The sequence below is a fragment of the Eulemur rufifrons genome, chromosome 17 (genome assembly GCF_041146395.1).
Source record: "Eulemur rufifrons isolate Redbay chromosome 17, OSU_ERuf_1, whole genome shotgun sequence".
NCBI classification, from domain to species: domain Eukaryota; kingdom Metazoa; phylum Chordata; class Mammalia; order Primates; family Lemuridae; genus Eulemur; species Eulemur rufifrons.
The window spans coordinates 91,402,903-91,426,358 of record NC_090999.1 but is presented as its reverse complement, the minus strand read 5'-3'; the positions used below and the strand labels follow the sequence as shown (position 1 = coordinate 91,426,358).

Genomic DNA, 23,456 nt, shown 5'->3' with positions numbered 1-23,456 from the left:
CAAAATTGCTAGTGCTCCTTGACTCAAATTATGTATTTATCCACATGCAAGATAGTCTTACACACACACACACACACACACACACGCACACAAAACAAAAACAAAACAAAAAAATACCAACAAAAAAACCTGTCTCATGATGTTGCCCAGGCTGGCCTTGAACTCCTGAGCTCAAGGGATCCTTCCAACTCAGCCTTCCAAGTAGCTGGGAATACAGGCTCACACCACCACGCCCAGCTACACACAAGATAGTTTTAGTAACTTTAGTGAGAAAAGGAGAGATTCTCACAATTTTTGGTAGACTCTGAAAATATGCTTTAGGAAGTGACATCCACCACCCTACTGCCCCTGGGTACACCTCCAGACCGTGCCTTCCTCTAGCATCATCTCACACCCTTTCCCAGCCCCCAGCTCCAAGATGCTGAGCCAGGGAGGACCATCCCTACTGAGCTCCTGCAAGCCCCATCCCTAAACGTCAGAAATCCCTGCTATGAGTATTTTGTTTACTTGCAGCAGATTATATCAAGATAGGGCTTCACACCACTCTTGACATAAGTTAAATCATTAGCATTCACTCATTTGGAGAGAAAAATACTCCCTTAATACACTGAGTTTGGGCTCATATTTCCTTCTTTCATAAAGCTTTTATTAAGCTAATAGTTATAAAAGAATATCCACCATTTTCATCCAATCTAACTTTTTCACAAAGCTAGCTAGAGCAGGGAGTAATAATAATTCATCCTTGGAGAGACCAGTGTGACAAAATGAATACCTGTGAAAAACAGCTCTGGCTCTGGAAAGAGTTAATGAAGAAAATCTTTAAACCATGAAGGGCACCACCTCTTGCTCCTCCTCCTATTTTTACTTATTTCATGAATTTAAGAGAACAAGAGGCTCACGCCTGTAATCCTAGCACTCTGGGAAGCTGAGGAAGGTAGATCACTTGAGCTCAGGAGTTCGAGACCAGCCTGAGCAAGAGCGAGACCCCGTCGCTACTAAAAATAGAAAGAAATTGGCTGGATAACTAAAAATATATAGAAAAAATTAGCCGGGCATAATGGTGCATGCCTGTAGTCCCAGCTACTCGGGAGGCTGAGGCAGGAGGATCGCTTGAGCCCAGGAGTTTGAGGTTGCTGTGAGCTAGGCTGACGCCACGGCACTCTAGCCTGGGCAACAAAGCGAGACTCTGTCTCAAAAAAAAAGAGAACAAGAGGATGAAAACTCTTATTCCATGAAGACTTACTGAATCCAAACAAAAGCTCAGGAGTTATTACAATGGCAAGATTGCCTAGCAATCTGCAAACTTTGCTGGAAAAAAATGTTTTTTTATTTTTGTTTTAACCTGTTCAGAAGTGTTCTTCAAGCGGATAAATTTCCCATCAACATCTATCTCTTCGATGCAAACATTCCCAGTGGCCGAGGCGGAGTGAGAGATGCTGACGCTACTGCTCGCTTCCGATTCTTCCACGTCCACTCTCTTCCGCTTTCCCCTAGTGGTGCGCACGCTGCGACTCGACGACGCTCGGGAGACCGTCACACGGGACGAAGGGCTTGGAGACAGCTTCAACCTACACGGGGAAAACAAAACGTTCAATTGATGGAACACATATGCCCGTCTTAACTCAAAAAAAACAGTGATATCCTGCACATGCACTTCTAAAGCAAAACATTACTTATGATGTTAGACAAAGCCAACTGTACATCTTAACTAAGATAAACTTATTTATGCTAGGGTGCCCACCATCAATTTAAAAAAATAATAATCATACTTTGAATGTCTTACTTAGGAAGAGAAGTAATACATCCATAATGCAAGAGGTTTGGAAAACAGGGGCAGGGGATCACCCCATCTACCACCAACTGACCACAATGCCTGCTATATTTAGTGCACTTTTCTCTCTCTTCATAGCTGGTATTTTCTCATGACCACAATGCATGTAATATTAAGGTTAATCGCCTTTTTATCCTATGTCAGCCAGTTTCCCTTTGGAACTTTTTTCTGAGAACAGGTATCAAAAGGACTTATACACTATCGAGATTCGAAATACAAAGTTCCTGCCAGCAAATTTGGTATTCTGCAACATACTAAATCACCAAAACATTTAAAAATCTGAAAAGAAGGATTCCATCTGGACACACTGCAGCAACTAATAATAATAACAATCAATAACAGTAAACTAAGACTGCTTGAGTGACATTTTCTGGTTTGAGGTAGAAATACGATCTATTACCACTTCTGTAGCTAGGTATTGAAAGAAATCACAGAGAAAACATTTAAAGTTGCCTTAACGGTTTAAAAAAATGTCTGTATTTATTTTTCTTTTAATAAAAAGGGTGAGGGGCAAAAAACAGACCGTAAGGTAGGGTGACCCTTGAGTTCCTTACCTCTCTTCTTCGCCTTCTAAGAGTTTCCTATAAGCACTGATCTCCATGTCCAGGGCCAACTTCACATCAAGAAGTTGTTCATAATCATTCAGCTGTTGCTGCATCTGATCCCTTATTTCTGCCATCTCTCTCTCTTTGTCAGTCAGCATGCGACGAGAGTTGTCTCTTTCTTTAGCAAGCAAGTCCTCCAACTCTTGAATCCTTTCCAAACATGCTCTAGACTTTTAAGATTCAAGGAAAACACATTTACTTTCTAAGAACATTCCAACATTAGCACAAGGCAGCTATTTTAAACCATTTCTTGAACTGAAAAAACAAATAAAACCCTATGGAATCTCTAACTCATTAGAATTCAAGAGATTTTAAGAAATGAAAACCCTAAAGTCCTCAAATACAAAATACAGACCTCTGGAAAATATTGACTAAGCAAAGACTAAGAAAAGAAATATTCCCCAAATATAAGTTTTGTAAATGTACATATAATTTTTCCGTATTTGGCCAAATAAATTTAAGCTGTGGTTTTAGTAAAAGTCTGGCTCCCCTACAAGGCCTTTACTTCAAAAAGTATAAGTTAACGAAAGTATAGAACTTAAAAAGATATAAAAACTCATTGACAAAAGAAACCAAAGAGTATGGTTTGGAGAAAGTATGTTTTGGAGAAATGTTGAGCAACACTCAGAAACCAAACTACTGGCACTATGTGATAAACACTGCACAGTGTTCCTTGAGGATTGCTGCCCTATCTCATGCTCAGGTAGCACACAAACGACACACAATATAGGGTGACTTGTAAAATATTATTGTAAATATAGAAACTTTACATTTGGTATAAAAAATTTAGAAATGACACAACCCACACCAGAAAGTTCTTCTTAGAAACCTTGTAGCTCACTGGGTAATTATTCTTCTATGGTCTCCATGACAGAATTCATCTCAGTGGCCTCAGAGAATGACAGGAGTAATCAACTCAGAAAGACTGATGGATAGCTTAGCCCTCAGAATCACAAGTAGGTGCATCAGAGCAGGAGAGAAAGAGCACCTACTGTGCAAAAATTAAATCTGGAAGGCTAGAGATAAAAAAAGAACTACACAGCATACATAAACACTACATTCTTGTTGGGAAATTTATTTCTCACAAGGGTACAGGTTCAAAATTTTGAAACTGCTTTAGACATATACTGGGGCTGAACAAGTAAGTAAATGCATGGTAGAAACCAGGTTTCTCACCCTCAGAGAGAAAAGTTACAGATAAGCCAGAAAGGAAGCCAAAAATGAATCCTGTGGTACTAGATTTAAGTCAGAGATATCTGTGTGAACTCATGTTTAGCTTAATGTAAAGACATATGTTGGGCAGAAGAACAATTATAAATGTGTGTATAAACGGGCTGGCACACATACACATATCACCTAGTTCTGTCCATGAGAGGGCCCAGAAGCAGTGCCACCCCAGTACCAAGGAACACACACAGTCCCAGATCTGAATTTCTGTATGTCATTCTCCAATAAAAAGAACCAGGGCTCCTTGAAGAAATGGAAGATTCTAGGGCTGGGGCAGGGAAAATACAAGATGAGGCTAGAGCATCTTATAATACCAGAAAGCAATAAAGTACTTAAAAACAAAGGGACACAATAGCCAACCTCACAGAACTCCCAATGGCCAAAGGTGAACCTGAGCCAATGAAATAAATAATGTAGTACTGGATTATAGCCCAAAGTATAAAGTAAGTACCCCTGAGCCCATACTGATATAAACAAATAAATGGGAAAGAAAAGGCAAATCTTTACAGAAGAATTCCATTTAATAAATATAAATCCTCTTCCAGGATGTAGAGCTTAATTTCTGCCCTTCACCCTTGAGAGTGAGCTGGACTTAGTGACTTGCTTCCCAAGAACAGAATATAGAAAGGGAAAAATAGTAACTCTGCCGACAGTAAAGAAGCCTGGCAAACACCACATTAACCAGACGCCACCAGTGATGTCCTGTGCGTATCATGTACACGCAGTTCCTGATGTGATGTGACAAGACGGGCACTTCAAACCCATAACCCAAGTCTAATCATGTGAGACGCACCACACAAACCCAGACTGATAACAGTCTAAAGGATAGAGGGACAATCCTACTCAAGACTCAAGGTCATGAAAAACAGTGAAAGCCCGAGAAACTGTCACAGACCAGGGGAGGCATGCAGTGCCCTGAAACATAACAAGGATAATAGAAAAACTGGTGAAATCCAAATAGTCTGGAGTCTACTTAATAGTAATATGCCGATGTCAATTTCTTGGTTTTGACAAATGTACCATGGTAACATACGATGTTAACAATGGGGGAAACTGAGGAAGAGATTAATGAGAATTGTCTGTACTACCTTGCCAACTTTTCCATAAACCAAAAATTACGCCAAAATAAAAAGCTTATTTTGAAAATAATCAGTTTTGAGTCATTCTGAACCTATTCTGGCACAGGGAGGTGCCTAATTCGCCAAGAAAAAAAGATTTTTTTAATAAAAAAAATAATTGATCAATCGATTAATTCCACAGTAGCATATGACATTCTGTATTACAAACAGGCATTTCTCTTAAGATGGCTAATACAAAGTTAGTTCCTATGCCTGCGATAACTTGCATTTAACTGCATTTGCAAAACTTATGCTATAAATGCAGAAATCCATTTTCCTCCCCATGTTTCCTTTTTCTCCAAAGGAAAAAAAGTACATTCAAAATGCCTCCTCTTCAATCTCTTGAAGAGACTCTGGGCAAGCTGTAATTATCTCACTAAACCAGCTTCCACATTTGGAAAATGAAGAGATCTAACCAGATTATCTCTAAGATGCTGCCTCTAACACTAAAATTATGACTTATAATGGTCTTGGTTTTTAATTTTATTTTTTATAGTATATGACATAACTGTATGGGTTTATTATGGTTTAGCTACAATAAAAGTTTCCAGAGTTTAAGTGTTAGAAAAAAAAACTTAGAGGTGCTCTTGACGTGCCACACTGTAGACTCTTCTCTAAGGCAAGCAGACTCTGACCAACCAGTTCATCTGGCCAAAGTCAAAATCTAAAAATGCTATACGAAATGTATAAAATTCCAAAACATAGTACCGATACCATCCATATATTATGTAAATACACCTTCTAAAATCAGTGTTTTAAAGGCTATGTCATTTTCAAATAAAATTGAAGAAGCACTTCACTAATATGAGTCACACCAAAAGGAAATTCTTATGGCCCAACAGGCAGCATGATGAAACTGATATGACTCAACAACAAACACTATTAAGACACAATACGAAAATACTAAGAGAAAACAGTTTTTAATGATTTTTTTAAAGCTAAAATTTATCAACTGACAAAAATATTCCTTGAAATATATTCTTTATCATAAAACCTATTATCAGTAACGAATCGAGGAAAGGATTCCCCCCAGAAAGAGAAATTAAAACCTATTTGGCTGAAGGGTGCTTCCCGCCTATTTGCTGAGGACTTGGCTCCTGGAAACGCCTGGTGCCCTGCCTAACATCACATAAAAACCACGAACCTGAGGTTAACAAAAAAACTTGCAAAAATGGGAATAAAATCAACAGGCAAAAAGAGACAAGGCCCTGACCTTGGGTCAGAAGACCATGTTTATCGTATACAGCTACCACGTGTCAGAGCCCACTGCTATTTAACCACAGACAAGTGTCAGTCTCTTCATCTGTAAAATGAAGATCAACCTCGAGAGAACTGGACCAACGATACTCAAGGGGATTAAGCAGCAGCCAAACATAAAAAGGAAGGAGAAAGTAAAATTAAGGGAGAAATGGTAACTAGAATACAATTTACTAAATAGAGAAAAATAATAAATGTCAACTGAGCATAAGAACAGAGAGGCCTATTTTTGGAAAGGTACCTGTTAAGATAGTGATATAGTTTGTGTCCGCCTATAAATCCTAACCCTCAAGGTGATGATATTAAGATGTGGGGCCTTTTGGTGGTGATTAGATCATTAAGGTGGAGCCCTTGTGATTGAGGATGGTGCCCTTATAAAATAAGACCAAGGTGGGCCGGACGCAGTGGCTCACACCTGTAATCCTAGCACTCTGGGAGGCTGAGGTGGGAATATCGCTCGAGGTCAGGAGTTCGAGACCAGCCTGAGCAAGAGGAGACCCTGTCTCTACTAAAAATAGAAAGAAATTAGCTGGACAACTAAAAATATATAGAAAAAATTCGCCGGGCTAGTCCCAGCTACTCGGGAGGCTGAGGCAGGAGGATTGCTTGAGCCCAGGAGTTTGAGGTTGCTGTGAGGTAGGCTGATGCCACGGCACTCTGTCTCAAAAAAAAAAAAAAAAAAGACCAAGGGAGCTCATCTACCATTCAAACATGTGAGGACACAGCAAGAAGTCGCCATCTATAAATCAGAAAACACGCCCTCCCCAGGTAGTTACCCAATCTGCCAGCAACTTGATATTGGACTTCCCAACCTCCAAAAGTGTAAGAAATAAATTTCTGTTGTTTATAAGCTATCAAATCTATAGTATTAATATTTTGTTATAGGAGCCCAAAAAGACTAAGACATATGGTACAAGGGAAAAAAGATTATCTGCTAAATTCCTAAAAGAAAATCTTCTTTGAAGAGAGTGAAATATGAAGGGAAAAACTGAGAACCAGGGGAGAAACCCATTTATCAGCCTGTAACCCCTGGGCAAGTCATTAAACTCAGCCAGATCTGTGGTTACACTGAGTAAACTCAAAGGTCCTTCCAGCTCTACTGTTACGTGAAAACTTCAAAATACTATCAGGACAAAACAGGTCTAAAATAATTTTAAAATTTATCTTGTAAGTAATAAATCACATGATAGGCAATGTAAAAGCTTCTATGTTAACTAAATTTTTTTATATCACCCTATTTTTGTGATTTGTTTTCTAAATTCCTGCCATAAATGTCTTCAGTTTCATAGTTAGAAAAATGTTTTACTAAAAATGATAAAAAGAGAAAACAAAAAGGAAGAAAGAAAAACCTAATCAAGAGTAAAATGAAATAAAGTTTTTTCTTATGTGGAAAATTCAAAACGATAAGATTTTCTCCCTTAAGGAAAACAGAAACTGAAGTTACTTCCCAAGTAATTAAGGTGAGTAGTAAATTATTAAATCATCCTGAATGAACACATGGCTGTGCATACTCTGTACCCACCAACGTCACCCAGGCCGAAGCTGATCGGAGGCAGTGCCCACGCCTGCTACAGCTGCACCTGAAGCCAACGATCAGCCTGGCAGGCAGCCGGTCAACACAGCCAGCAACAACGCCATGGGTCACTCAGGTGCACCAATGAATGAATGAGTAGCTAAATTCGTACTGAATACGCAGATTAATGCTACTCCACCAAGATCCTAATTATTAAGTACTGTAAGCACTAAGAGAATTTGTCTAGAAACACAAAGCATTCACCACCCACAAAGAATTTTTGTATGTTTTCCTTCATTTTGGTGTCCAATATTATGAAAAAGGAATAGCACTCTGTAGAGAGGAGGCTGTTAGGTCAAAAATCCTGGGTCCTCGCGTAAATAAATCCAGTGAATAAACTAGCAGGCTGCTGACTCAAGGTCAAGTCCCTTAGCTCTGTGTAATCTATTAATTAGGAATAATATTATCTATTACCAAATAGTATCTACTCAAACAATGTTCATGCAATGCAAAATGAAAAAATTTGGAAAAGCATTGTAAAAACCATGGACCATAATACCATCATCCGTGACAAACAGAAAGAAGAGTGACATCAGGCAGAGCAAAGCAGGTAGCCTCCCACGGTGGAGGTGGTCCTCAAGTTTAATTTCTTAGGGAAAGATGCTTACCTCTTTCTGTAAATTAGAAAGCTGAGATGAAAGGCTCTCGATTCTCATACGACTTTCCATCAGTTCTTCCCTCGCACTGTTGACAGTAGAAGTATTCATCTCTGAGGACAGTCTAGCATTCTCAAGCTAAAAGAAGCAGCAAACCATAGTCAGTCTTATCTACTGAATTAGAACTAACAAATAAGGAAGCATGAGTCACCTCAAGGTATTTCAAACCTAGGCCCTGCTGGTAACTGGCTGACGAAACACAGGAAAACCATCATGAAGTTTGCTGACATGGTTTGAATGACCTTAAGTCTACCTGTCTTCAAGACTCACTTCCTAAAATGAGCTGTAGTAATGCTAATACAGCTAGGTCTTTACCTAAAGTTTACTACTTTAATATTTCATCCATTAATCCTTTGGTATCTAGGATAACATTTCTAATCTAATAAGATTAGGCAACAAAACAAATAGCAACTTGACTATTCCTACAAACATCACAAATCCCTAACCCACCAAATCCAATAAAGAATATATAGCAATAAAAGCAAAAAATACTAATTTACAGATTATTTCAAACCAGACAGAAACACTTGCTTTCAGAAGCAAAAACAGTCCCTCAGGTAAAAACAATACCCTGTTCCTCCAAATGCCCCTAACACTCTATTGTGTGTGTGTCTCAAGCACATGTTTCTGTGTCCCTACCTTATTGATCCTTACTTTAGCTCCTTCAGTGTCTAGCTCAATGCTTAGCCTTGAATACGTGTTGGATAACTGAAGGTACTCTTTATGAGATCTCTCTCTACCTCTCACTTTCACTGGTCAATTACTGCTTCATAAAATGGACAAAAAGCAACATGAGTAGTTTAATGCCATGCAGTGGAAATTATTTTCAATAACTCCATGACCCTAATCTTCTAGGTCTTTACTAGTTAACTCTTTTTAATCAAATCATATAACATTTAACAAATGGGGTAAAAATCATTTACCAGGAAAGTCCTTACTAATTGGTGATTTTATGTATTTTTGCATGGTTTGCTAAAATAAGTAGGAAGTTTCTACAATATTTTTTTAAATGAATAACAGTTAACAGAGGAAGAAATACAAAGACTTTCCATTTGCCTCTTGTGCCAAAAAAGCCCAAATTTGGTGGTCACAATGTATGTACAATGACGACGTGGCAGCCAGAACTAGATGCAGTCTGACATTTATTTACTAACACATGCATGTGTGGGATAGCATCATCAGTACACTTGTTACTGGAAGAAAAGCATTTCCGATGGCTTGGGTTTGACTACTATGACACGACATGAATAGTCAATGGAACAAAAAGATAAATCCTTACCTCTAATAAAATTGAAATAAACCTACTTTCTTCGAATAATTTTTTGTAACATCTATTTTATAAAAAACTGCACTTTCAAGAAAAATCCATTTTCTATATATTCATGAAGGCCAAGGGAATCATTTAAGAAAACGAGAATAAGACAAACATAGTCACGTTCTTCATGGTGACTGTGAAGGACTGACTGTAAATGTTCAAACAAACCCTCTGAGGAGGTGCTCACTTTGGCGTGGTAAGTCTGCTCCAGCTCCTCCTTGTACAGCCTCACTTGAGCATCGTGTTGCTCTCTCATCTCATGAAGGGCTTGAGCCAGCTTGTACTCGTACTCAATCTGACGCCCAGAATCCACCTCTACCAAGCGCGTTTCGTGCTTCCTTCTGGTCTCATTAATCTCCTAGGAAAAAAAAAAGACAAGACATAAAGCCAAGTCACTTTCCATGGCTGCACTGTACTAGTCTGAGTGGTATCAGGGCCATTTGAAGTTTCACACATGAACTCATGTTTGTCCTAGGGTAGGCATGTGAATGGATACTTTTTTGCCTCTGTTTTCATTTGATAAGATTTTTGAGATGGAACTAATGAGAAATGATAGGAATTTTCTTTCTTCTCAGGAACCTAGCTATTTCTCTAAAGGCAAGGAATGGCCTGGATGGTTTACTAAAGTACCATGCAATCATGGATAACTATAGACAGCTAAGTATACTAAACAGTAATTATTTTTCTAAATTGTTTCATTGATAATCTTAAGGACACCTCTGGAAAAAATACACATGGGAAGTTAAAGTGAACAGTCAGAACAAATTGAAGATTTACGTATCCATAAAACTATTTTCTTAGATATAGTAATAGGTGGGGCAAGCTAATTTACATAACTTCTTTTAAAAGCTAGTATTAAGCTATCAATATCATTTGATACAAGATCTTATTAACAATATTACTTGACTAACTCAAGTACATATGACAAATTCACTATTAAAGAATAGAAACAGTAGTCATGATCCCTCACTCTGTTTTAAGGAACTGTCTGTATAAAACTAGAATGGAGAAAGAATCTGGCTAAGAACAAACTTCTAGCGATGAAAATACAACAGATCTGTCTTTAATGACAATAACTGAAGAAGCCACAAGAGGGAGCTATAACTCACTGAAGTTGCTGTTTGTGCATTTTAGTGCATGCAGTTTTCTATGCATTTCCTCATCTATCTCTTAACCACTGCACAAGATGCACTTGACAGAATCAGGAAACTCAGAAAACCAGGGTTAAAATTTCAATTCTGCCTAGCACTCTGGGAGGCTGAGGCGGGTGGATCACTCGAGGTCAGGAGTTCGATACCAGCCTGAGCAAGAGCAAGACCCCCATCTCTACTAAAAATAGAAAGCAATTAGCAGGCCAACTAAAAATATATAGAAAAAAAAAAATTATCCGGGCATGGTGGCGCATGCCTGTAGTCCCAGCTACCCGGGAGGCTGAGGCAGAAGGATCGCTTGTGCCCAGGAGTTGGAGGTTGCTTGTCAGCTAAGCTGATGCCACGGCACTCTAGCCCAGGCAACAGAGTGAGACTCTGTCTCAAAAAAATAAATAAATAAATAAATAAATAAGAATTCCAATTCTGCTATCAACCTCCCAGAGCTCACATCTACTTCATGAAGAAAATCATACTTAAATTGCAAAAACATGCAAATGAAAGGTTTAGTTCAACAAAGACAGAGCTCCTACTAATGGTTTGCCCTTTGTCTACCTCCCTTCCTCTGCTCTTTGTTTTTCTCCTTCCTTTTTCTTTTCCTCTTAACTCTTCATAATAAGGAAGTTAGATCTATTTACTTATATCCTCAATGTGAAAAAACAAAACAAAAACCTATGAGGAATATTTTAAAATACATTCTGAAAAAGGCAAAAACCCAAAATTCAAAGATGCTACCCACTCTAAAAATGTTATTTTTTACTGATGCCATTTTTCATTTATTATTTTATACAGAACCAGTGACTTTATAAAGAAAAAAATACCCTACTCCTGGTTGTCTGCATACAACATCAAAATTAAATGACAGATCAGGAAGAATTTTAATAAAACAAAACAAAAATATAAGTCAATTTCATATAAAAATGTTTTGATAAAGCAATACTTAATAACAATTATAAGACAGCATCTCAGTATAGTATACAAAGAGCTTTCACACACATTTCACTTTGATCCTCACCATTCCTTGAAGGAAAAATAGCAGTATGAGTTATTTCATTTTAAAAAAGAAACTGACTGAGGAGTTGTCTGAGGTCTGACCGCTTGCCTAAGGCACTATGCACCAACAGTACCTATTCTGTTTAAGTACTGTTGTTATAAAAATGATCAGGTTTCTATTAAATTATTTTTCCTCCAATTAAAAAACACTTTAACTGATACAATGAATTCCTATTTTAAAATCATTGCTACTGTTTTCAAAATTACCCTACTTATGAGAACATTAAGCACAACATTAACAGGACGTTCTTTATCCTGGGTTAATCCCAACCCTCTACAATTTTTAGGAAATACACTTGCCCCTTTCTTCAATCTTATTACTTCCTCTGTTTGGCTAAAGTTGTGCCCCTGCCCTTTGACTACAGCAGTTAAGGCTCATAAATGCTATTTAGCAATTTACACGTACACTTATAAATGCTGAGAAGCTAGACATCAGATGGCCCCAAATAACTGCTGCCTCCTGATACTCACTCTCTAGTATAATCCACTCCCACAATTTATCAGGTTGGTCTGTACGACCAATGGGGGAAAGCAGAAGTGATGGTATATGACTTCCGTGACGAGGTTACAGAAAATAACGTGGCTACTGTCTTGGTCGTGTTCCCTCTTTCTCTCTCTATCACCTGCTGTTGGGGGGAAAGCGTATCATGAGCAGCCCTATGAAGACGACCATGTGGTGAGGAACTGACACCTCCTGCCAACAGCCCCCAAATGAGCTTGGAAGCTGCTCCTCCAGCCCAGTCTAAAAGCTTGACTGCAACCTCATGAGACCTGGAAACAGAACCACCCTGTTAAGCAGTTCTCAGATTCCTGACCCTCAGAAACTCGGCAGTAATAAAGGTCCATGACATTAGGCTGCTAAATTTTAGAGTAATCTGCTACACAGCAATAGATAACTAATAAAAATGCTCAAACATGTTGACAGTAATTAGCTGCTGCGACCAAGCCTTTGTAAGTGAGATGAAATGAAATTGTATCTGTTTACAATAACAGCTTGAGTTCTTAGATGTAGCTTTTTAAGCAACAGTACTTTGAATAATCTACCTACAAAATGTCTCCCCATCCACAAACCTTATTGTCTCTTTATCTGATACATTTTTGTGGGAAAGAAATCACAAATAAAATACAATTATACATGTAGCTATCATAAAGCCTTTTTTAGAACCCCTCCATTCCTTTAAAAAGTAAGATGATATATAGTTACCTCTTCATACATGTTTTTACGAAACTCCAAGTCCTCAGTAAGGCTCTGACAACGGTTCTCCAAATCCACTTTAAGTAAAGTTTCATCTGCTAACTGTTTTTTGGCAGCAGCTAAGGAGGCTTCCAACTGTTACAAGGAAAAAGAATTGTGATAAAAATTACACAGCAATCATTTAGTAATAAATTTCAGATATCTACAAACCAAATCAAGTATTACAATTCCTATGCATTTATCAAGGTTTTACTTGGTTTTAAAGCTTATCACAAAACCAGCTGTTCATGTGCTGGTCCCACCCACAGAGTGCCACACCAAATCACCTGTCAAACTGGTCACTGGCAGCAGGGAAGAGAACAGACCTATGACTCAGATTTCAAAAATCAAACCAATTACTTTAGCTAGCCACTTTCCTTTTTTCCTGTGTGCGGAGAAGTGTTATGCCATCTCTTTTCCTACCTATTTCCTGTTTTGGTGCACTAATGAAATAGGCTTCGAGAGCAAGAGACAGAGTGAGCATATATACAAAAAGGAAGAAGAAGAAGGGTTGTACCCAGATCTGCATAATCCAACTAGAACAACTGAGTGGATGATGCCTTGCATGTCAGATTCCCCAAGACTTCTCTTTAGGTAAGCCATGAAAAAAGAATTAAATAAATAAAATTTCAAAGATAAAAAAACAAAATAAATTTTATATCAATCCAACTATGGTGTAAGACAGATGGGGCAATTAACCTACCAAATATGGTTCAAGAACAGAGTTTACCTTACCTGGGCAATCTGATCCTTCAGATCCTCCAAATCTCCCTCTAAACTTTTTTTGTCACCAAGTGCCGTGGCAAGAGCTGCATCTTTAGAATTTAATGCGGCTTCATATTCTCGAAGCTTGATCTGGGCTCCATTAAGATCAGATTCTTTCTTAGCATAACTGTAACACATTTGAAAAAGTACAAGGCATCAAATTATACACTTGACTTGAGGCCTTCTCTCACCCCGCTTAAGGGAGAAACAAAAGAAGCAGTTTAAATAATGGTTACCATAAAGCACTAAAATTAGAGGAACAATTCAAGAGCATTAGATTTAGAGTTTTCGGTGGATAACAACACTCTCCTTCAATGTCACATGATTACTAATGACTCCAAGCCAAAGGAGTACATGTAAGGTCCTATGTACCAGAATTGTCTATGAATGAGAATACATGTCCTCTTTGTTTTATAAAGAAACATACTAAGAAAAGATATTTTTTATAATCCTAGCACTCTGGGAGGCTGAAGCGGGAGGATCGCTTGAGGTCAGGAGTTCAAGACCAGCCTGAGCAAGAGGGGAGACCCTGCCTCTACAAAAAATAAAAGAGAAAAGAAAAGATATTTCTGAAGACATGGAAATTTATTATTTTTAAATATTCATATAATGCATATGATAAACCAAGATGCACATGAGACTTAAATCAAAATATAAAAGATTAAATAAGGATGAAATTATTTAGAAAATTGTATAACTTAATAATATATCATATTGAAACTTTTTTGATATTAATAAGAACAAAATGACCCCAATCATGCAAGCACTTTCCATTTCCTATATAAGAGGTGATTTCAGATTTTCCCAACAACAAATAAGGGCCTCCTGAATATTCTGCAGAAAAATTAATTATTTCAGTTTATATAATTAACTACAAAAAAACAGAGATTCAAATTGAGATTTACTTTTCTCTAAATATCACTTTTATTAAATGGAGTTCTATATTAAAAAATTAAAATTCCTTTAGATATATTTTGTCCAATAATTATATTTTAAAGAACATTATATTTCTCATCAAAATAATTCCGTTAATATCAGTTATATAAGAAAAACTTTAATATCAAAATTCTTAATATCTGTTCTTAATTAGAACTATTATAGAAGAGTACTTCTACTACTGATGTTTGAGGATGAGTTAAAAGAGGAATCATTAGTTAATAAAAATTTTAAAATAATCTCATAATATTAAAATAAAATGAAGAAATAAATTGGCCAAATAAGCAACTATAAAGAGAAGATTTAATACTATTCACTTTGTACTCATCTTGGCAAATCAACTATACACAGAAAACCTCAGCAGTCATATCACAGTAATTGTTTTCCTAAATCCTGTATTTTTTATAACCACAAGATGGCAGGCTTTAACTGAAGATTAGTCTAGAAGAGGGGCGGGGGGAGCCTCCCATACAGTCATAATTTACAGCCAAAACGCCAAGTTCATAAAGTGCCGAGTCTCCACAGGAACAGAACTGATGCTTGTGAAAGATCCCCTATTTCATCCCACTGTAAAATAACCAGAGTTAGGCTAGGATATATATGATTTAAAATAAAATCATATTTTATAGAGTATTACACAATACAAAAGCTACTGACTTGAAATTACTTAGCAATTACAAAAATTCTACTGCAACACTAATTTTTAAATTTCAGATCATAACGTGGCACTTCTCAATGTGATGCCTCATGACAGGAGAGTAAACCTGTGCCTTCCAGGGACCAAAATGGTCCACTAAGAATGATACTGCATGAAATACGCCAGTTTCACAGGCTACTGTACAGAGTAGCCTGTGAAACTGGCATATTTTATACAGTTGTCACTCTTGAGTGTTTGACTTCACTGATTTGCACAAAGCTCAAAACTCAGAATGTTATACCACATACACCAAGTGAAAGATACTCTCTATCTTGTGGAGTACAGAAAATACAAGAAGCCAAAAATTAATCTAAGACAATACACCAAGATGACTAGAAGACAGTCATTTCTTCCACAAAAATCAAGACCAAAAAAGCTACGGAATGGTGGACTAAAGGAGGAGAGAGCAGAATAACCTATTTATTTGTGGTACCCTTGAGCCATCTAATGGTGTCAGTTGAAATCTTATAGGAGCTTTAATTGCAATCATAATTAATGCTGGTACTGTCTATTTTGTGTCAAGTTCTCAGTCACATAAAACACTGTTATTCTGGGAAAATATAAATTGCTCCATTATAAATTCTTTCTTAAAGCTATAACTTTCACATTACTGAACAAATCAGAAGCTCTAAATGTGCTTAAAATTGCAAAGAAAAGCTAACCTATGTGTCCAGGCTCAAAATAAATGCAATAGCAAATTCTTATTTACTGACTTTTAAATATTACTTAGCCTTTTCACCCTCTACTAGAGAGGTATGTAAAAGGGCCCATCATCTCATTTCCCAGAAAGCCGCTATTGACAGGTTTTTAAAACAGGTACACGTTAGAAAGTTCTAATAATCCAGAAAAGTAAAAAGGGACAAGTAAAAGATCCTCCCTCCAAAAGAAATTTATGAAATTAATCTTTTCTTAGGCTTCCATCTGGAAAAAATCATGCATATACCAACACACACACATACACACACAGACCCATATATATGCAGGGACTATTTCTGAAAGGTACACAAGAAAGGCAAGAGTGGTTCCCACCAAAGACTTGAGCAGCAGCCTAATCTACATCTTTGTATTAAGGAACCACCCCCAACCACAACTCCTCAAAGAGATCTGCTTATATCTAATTGGACTGGAGGTGAGTATCTGACTCTGGAAGCCAATCTCATTTGTCTGACCACAACCAATCAGATTTCCTCTCACTCAAAATCTGAACTATGGAAATCAACTTCAATCAGATGATAGTGGAGACGAGAACTAACAAGTTATGAGAAGGCAGGACATAGTAAGTAAAGACCAAACTCAGCAGATAACCCAATGAAAGACAACATGACCCTAAAAGAACTGCTGGCTTAAGATTTTATTATTTAATAAGTACCAATCTAACAAAACTTCACATGCTTCACACATGTAAACACATTTCAATAGCTTCACCTGGCCTATAAATTCTTTTAAGAAGCATGTTTTATTTTGTGTTTATGCGGAGCTGCTATGATTGAAGGGAGAGTATGGGGCCTAGTGTCTCATCAATCCCCATCCCAACAGCCCTAGTTTTCTGCAAAATAGTTTGAAAACTTCTGAACAACAAGAAACAATGCAAGATCCTTGGCATACATGGCCACCTAGAAAGCCCTTCAGGTCTAATTCCTGGAGAGCTTCTGGGCCTTGGACCTCCCTCTCCCCGACTCCATGCCATTTGTTCTAATTTCTAACTCCAACTCCTAATTCACTTTATCACTCAAATCTAAGACCAACTGGCATCCCTCCTCTGTAAAGCTTTCCTGCTTTGTTTCTCCTAGCACAACAAGTCATTTAACCTTTCTTGGGTTCCATTAGCACTTTGTGCATCTTTCTCCTACAGCGCACAAGGGTTTCCTCTTTTCACCATTGAAGATTTCATGTCTGCCTCCTACACTGGACTGTGAGCAAAATGAGCTTACCTTCATATTCTCAGTGCCTGGCAATGTCTAATACAGGCTGGGTGCTCAAAACAATTTTTCTGTTAAGGAATGAGAGAAAGAAGCACACCAGAGCAGGCAAGCTAAATACTAAGTTTAGAGCAGTATTTAAAATTTTGCTTTTACGTAACAATCCAGGTGAGTTAAGTAGTAAGCCTCTGGCTATAGAGAATCAAGCTTTTTCCAGACCCAAACAGTCAATCTAGATCTGCCCTATAGTGCCCACACAAGCCACCGTGGCCTTCACGTGCAGGACAGCAGGTGCTGTACTGGGCACTGAGGAGGACACTTAAGTATCAGCCAACATCGTTGGTGCAGAGTCATTTATGGTCTCTTCTCATTGAAGGTAGTGAACACACTTTTGTTTTTTTTTATCCCAAACAAATATACAGTAACCTTTACATGCACACTTACACACAGGTACAATGGAGTGTGTGGAGACAGAGGGGAAGGGGCTCAGTCTAGGTCCTTAGTTTGGAGACCTATTTATTTAATCCGGCAAACATTACTGAGTACCATGTACCACCAGAGGCAGAAAAATAAATAAGACAGGGTCCCCGGCTAAGAGCATTATCAGGGTTTTTCCTTCCTTTTTCTGCACCCTCAGTACTTTTTCCCTGCTCACGTCACCACACTCTTGCGTGTGGCTGTCTGGGTGGCATAAAGGCTTACCTTGCAGACGCTGAGGTAAAGTGATGCAGAGGGACTGGGGTGGGCGCACCGGCTATGGAGCTTAGGGTACACAGTTCTTGTAGGGGTCCCTGCACCCAAAGTCCTCCAGCTCCACGAACAAAATGTTCCGTGTTCACACATTTCTCTTCTTCTTCCTTTAGTCCCCAGTATTAACAGTGCAAAAGTCAATGCTTCATAAAGTAGCTAATAAAGGGAAGAAAGCCGAACACTACCTCTGCCCCTTGCACAGAAGTACTTACATTACACTGATCATTTAATAAGCATCCCTGCATTTGTGGATGTGCTTAGCTACTCAAGAGACGGCCAACTCTTTGAGGGCAAAGCTCGTGACTTATTTCTATGTCTTCCACACAGAAAACCTATATATAATGACCATTTTAGTAAATGTTAAAAGAAACCCCCACACGCTCCCCTCAAAAAAAGTCTCTACTTTTTCATCCTATGTAAAATATCCTATCTTTTCTGGGAAGAAAAAGATAACTGGGACGCCTCTGTAATGTCTAAAATTCACATTCCTAGATGTCCTCCCTATCTCCCAGCCATTTCCTAGGCTAGACGAGTCATGAAAAAATTCTTAAGACTATGCCCAAGTCTCCAGTTAAGAGCCATAAATCAATGAGCCTTATGTGCCACATGAGCTAGCAAGGACACATGGTGATCGTGCAGTGAGTTAACATTTTGAATATAATCTTGTCATCATTTTCTAACTGTGTTATTATTTTTCATTTATTAATATGATGTGTGAATTCCGAGTGTAATTATTAGCACATGGTCAGAGTGCAGAAACCTGCAGAACTGACATCCCAAAACATACATATATGAATTCGCCGCAGTTCTCACCGAAGTACAGAGTGACGTCCGACAATGTCCTAGAACAGAGAGCGGGATGTATAGAAACTCAAAGTTACTAGAACCTATCAGTAAGGTGTTAGTACACATTTAGTTTGACTGTATTTCCTGACTGGATTTGTTCAGTGTTATGGACCTGCCTGATTAAACTATTTCTGCCTCCAGATAGAGACCTTCCTGTGTCTTCATTTAAATTCCACCTATGTATCTAATGCCAGAAATATGCACATTCCTGAAAATAAGTCATAAAACATCCATTTACTTTAGATGTTTTAAGAACCACACTTCAACTACAGCCAGAAAAAAAGTAGTTTTATAAATGTAGTTGGCACTCTATTCTAAGAATTTCTTCCCTCAATAAACAAAGTTAGCTTTCACTTCAAGTAAGTTTGAATTTCACCAGTCACATCAAGTAACCAGATCTAACTGAATATCTTACCATTTTTAAAAAATCAGCTAGAAAGGATACATCTATATGCCTGTTAACATTCTATAGCAGTTACTCAAGACCTACAGGCATAGCTTTAGTGATTTACTATGGTTGTACTTTCCCAATAAAACACAGTACTGTCTGGGACACACACCTACCCTCTCCTGGGGCCTACAGGACTAACCTAAATGCAGTTGGTTAACACTTTCTGAATTACTCCTGACCACCTTCTATCACCAGCAATGACACAAACTCCACTCTTTTAACCACCTTGGTTTTTCAACCTACCACCAGTTTGACCTTGATTTGATGATCTTAATCACTTCAACTCTGGCTTCTGCACTGAACTAGGTGGTTCTAGAACTCAGTGTCTGAACCTGGCCTCAGCCCTCTCTTTGTTAGGATGACTCAGTCTTCCACCCCCACCCCAGGTATCCTTATGGCTAGTGTACCCTACTCCAGACTAGTCCTATCAGTAAGAAAGTGGAGATCAGAAAATTGTACCCAATTATAGAATCACTGGAAAAATGAATGCTCAATGGGCCTCTTAGGGAAATGCACTATAACTAGGTAGTAAGTGTAGAGCACATCTTCCCCAAAGTCATACCACATACATACCATGCAGAAAAGCATTAAGGGCCTGGTACGTATACAGTAACAATAACTACTTGAAAATGAATTAGTAAGCATACTATAACCATAAGCACTTGAAAAATAAGACTGACCACTTAAACAGGGAACAAAGAATTAGCGTGAAACAAATCAATAAGTAAACCTACAGGGACAAATACTTAGAACATAATCTGAAGTTCACAGAACTGTTTTAATTATTAATAGTTAGGTAATGGTAAATTATTGTCCTTCTATTAACATTTCCTTGGCCAGTTTCTTGTCAGCACCAATCATTACATTTCACTTCAAGACCACTCATATTTAGAAAATAAATAAATTACAGGGAATGAAAGGAGAAAGCCATTTAGCTTTTCACCTGCAGTCAGATAACATAATAGAAATCATTCTACATAAAACTGTTATTTCTAATCATATCCAGGAAACAAAGATTTTTATATCCTTCAAAACAGACCCACCCTACACAGAGAGCCAGGCCAATCAGGCCCAGCTGTTTAAGCTACGCTCACGTTTTCATACGCCATAAGGGTCTTCCGAACAGCGGCCTGGTCGCAGCTGAGCGCCACTCAACACTAGCGAGTTATTCAAGTGATTACCAGTTGCTGGGGATCTCTTCACACCCAGAGCTCGGAATCAACAGGCCCTTTATTATCTAGCCACGGTAGACTTTCAGAGGGCAAATAAACTTTATTTTGAATTTAAAGTAAAGTTTATTAATAAGTCCACATAAAAACCTTGTCCTAAAACTAGATAATCTTATTTCATAATAGGCTCAAACTGCATATTAAATATGCATTTGCTCCAACATTCATTCATCATCTTCAACACTGTCCTCAAATTATCTTCTCTTCCACAGGGAAAGGGATGTGATCCACAGTATTATTCCTATGGAAAATTAATGAACTTCCCTAAAGTCAAAATAAATGTAATTAATACACAAAAACTCCAGAAAGTCTTGTGATAGCAATTTTCTATTAACAGGGGTCTTCTCTGGCATACGCAAAAAGACTAAGATGCTTCTGCACAAACTCAAAAGCTGCAAAGGATAGTTTCCAGTGACAATAAAATTCTGCTACTCATTGAATAAACTGATGTGTCAACAAATTACCAACAACCTAATCAGATTCAGGCAAACCCTAACTGGAATCAGAGTAAAATTAGGAAAAATACTAAATGAGATTTGAAACTGGACCTCAGAACCATTTCTTTGAACAAAAGAAGTTCAACATGATATACATAAATAGGCACAAGAGTATAGAATAGACTCTTACAGATTCAAGTCCTAATAAAAATAACTTAAATTCCTTCTTTAAAAAAAGCCAACAACAACTACTTTGTCACTTATCTATTATGTGTCAGGAACTGATCTGGGTGATTGGAAACCAGCAATGAACAAAATACACCAAGTCCCTGCCTTTATGAAGGTACCTTTTAATGGGGAAAGTCACACAATAAACAAAGACACATATGTCAGGGATAATCTGTACTTTGAAGAAAAATAAATGAGAATAAGGAGTGTAGAAAGGGAAGGGAGAGATGATAATTTTATGTGGTATGCTCAGATACAGACTGATTGTATGCCTCTTGTTACCACCAACAGCCATTTTTTCACACCAGAAAACCACTTTCCAACTCTACATTTTATTCGGCAATACTAATACTAGTATCACTTGTTATTTCACTGCTCCTGTATGAGTCATGTGTAACCCTCCCATAAAGTGGGACGGAAAACAGCCTCCTACAAAAATGATAACTAAGTCAATAATTATCTCCGGGAGCCTATAGATAGAGTGCTAGGAAACGTGCAATACAACAGGAAGCAAAATCAGACACTACCCCTGTCCACAAGGAGATCCCACTCTAATAAGGGAATCAAGCAATCATTCAAAACTGTCTCAACAAATCAACCTTGTCAGAAACCTTCTTGACAAGTTCTAGGAAAAGGAAAGTACACAGTACTTCAAGAATACATGATGTGACTTCTGGAAAAAATGACACATTAAACACATGACTCCATTATTACCCCTTCCAGAAACCCAACTAAAAACAGCAAAGGCACAAATTCTCATTGAAAAAAACTGAAGAGGAAGTGGTAAAATTTTGGAAGCTGGAAAGCAGATGGTGAAAACTAACCTAGCCAACCCAAGAGTGCTAAATCCTGAGCCAGACACAGGGATATCTGAAAAGCAACCTAATTTATTCCGCAGCCACCACCAGCAGCAAGAAATACGCTGGTACCCTGAAGTAGGAGAACCGGTTAAAAATCTATTTAAGAAGCAAAACAGACCCCTCCCCCACTTCATGCTTCTGGGCCAAGGCCCTCATCCACCATAGCAGAAGACAAAAGGTTCTCTCTGAGGACCTCCTAGTCACCCAGCACAACCAAAGGCAGCAGTTCCATAACGGGGGGAGGGGGGCGGGCACACGAGAGGAATTCATTGAACTCTGATAGAATGCTCATATTTCCACCCTTCCCAACCTTCCTCAGCTTACAGTACACTACTGCCAGGCCTATTCCCTCTCGGACAAAGGTGAAAGACCAAGAGAAAAGACCTGAAGATAATGACACTGAGTGTCCCCAGTGAAATGACCCGGCCATTTCACCTACAACAAAGCTTGGTCAAGAAGCCCCACACATACATAGGGCTTCCCAACAGATTGAGAACCCCACTTAACAAGAAGGTTAAGTGTTAAGACTGTTCTTGCTATCCTGCTCCCGTTCATTTCTATATGAATTTTAGGGTCAGTTTGTCAATTTCCACAAAAAAGGCAGCTGTGATTTTGATGGAGATTGGGTTGAATCTGTAGGTGAATTTGGGAAAAACTGTCATCTTAACAATACTAAGTCTCCTAATCCCTGAACACGGGATACTTTTCCATTTATTTATATAGGTCCTCTTTAATTTCTTTCAACATTTTCCAGTGCAAAAGTCTTATATTTCATCTGTAAAATGTATTACTAGTATTTTATTCTTTTTGGTGCTATCATAAATAAAATTATTTTCTTAATTTCATTTTTGGATTGTTCAATGCTAGAAATACAATTGATTTTCTTATACTGCTCTTTTATCATGCAACCTTGTTGAACTTGTTTATTAGCTCTGAGATTTTTGTTCATAAAAGATTCCTTAAGATTTTCTACATATGATCATGTCATCTGCAAAGACAGAATTTTACTTCTTCCTTTCCAATATGAATGCCTTTTATTTCCTTTTCTTGCCCAATTACTCTGGCTAGAACTTCTAGTACATTGTTGAATAAACGTGGTGAGAGTGGATATCTTTGTCTTGTACCCAATCTTAGGGGGAAAGCTTTCAATCTTTACCACCTGAGTATGATATAAACTGGGTTTTTCATAGGTATTCTTTAGCAAAATTTCCCTTTTACCCCAAGTTTGAATATTTTTACCATGAAAGGGAGGTATACTTGGTCAAATGCTTTTTCTGCATCTACTGATATGGTCATATGATTTCTGTCCTTCATTTTAATT

The 23,456-nt window shown here is 37.9% G+C and overlaps 1 protein-coding gene across 2 annotated transcripts in view; it reads right to left on the bottom strand.

Moving 5' to 3' along the window:
• LMNB1 (lamin B1) overlaps nt 1-23,456 on the bottom strand; it is a 50,659-nt gene that overhangs the window by 13,675 nt on the left and 13,528 nt on the right. For both annotated transcript variants that reach the window (XM_069492044.1, XM_069492045.1), the window contains exons 2-7: nt 13,753-13,909; nt 12,988-13,113; nt 9,770-9,940; nt 8,220-8,345; nt 2,386-2,606; nt 1,343-1,568 (exon numbers count right to left, since the gene is read on the bottom strand). In XM_069492044.1, coding sequence (XP_069348145.1) covers nt 1,343-1,568; nt 2,386-2,606; nt 8,220-8,345; nt 9,770-9,940; nt 12,988-13,113; nt 13,753-13,909 — 1,027 coding nt within the window. The remainder of the gene's footprint in view (nt 1-1,342; nt 1,569-2,385; nt 2,607-8,219; nt 8,346-9,769; nt 9,941-12,987; nt 13,114-13,752; nt 13,910-23,456) is intronic.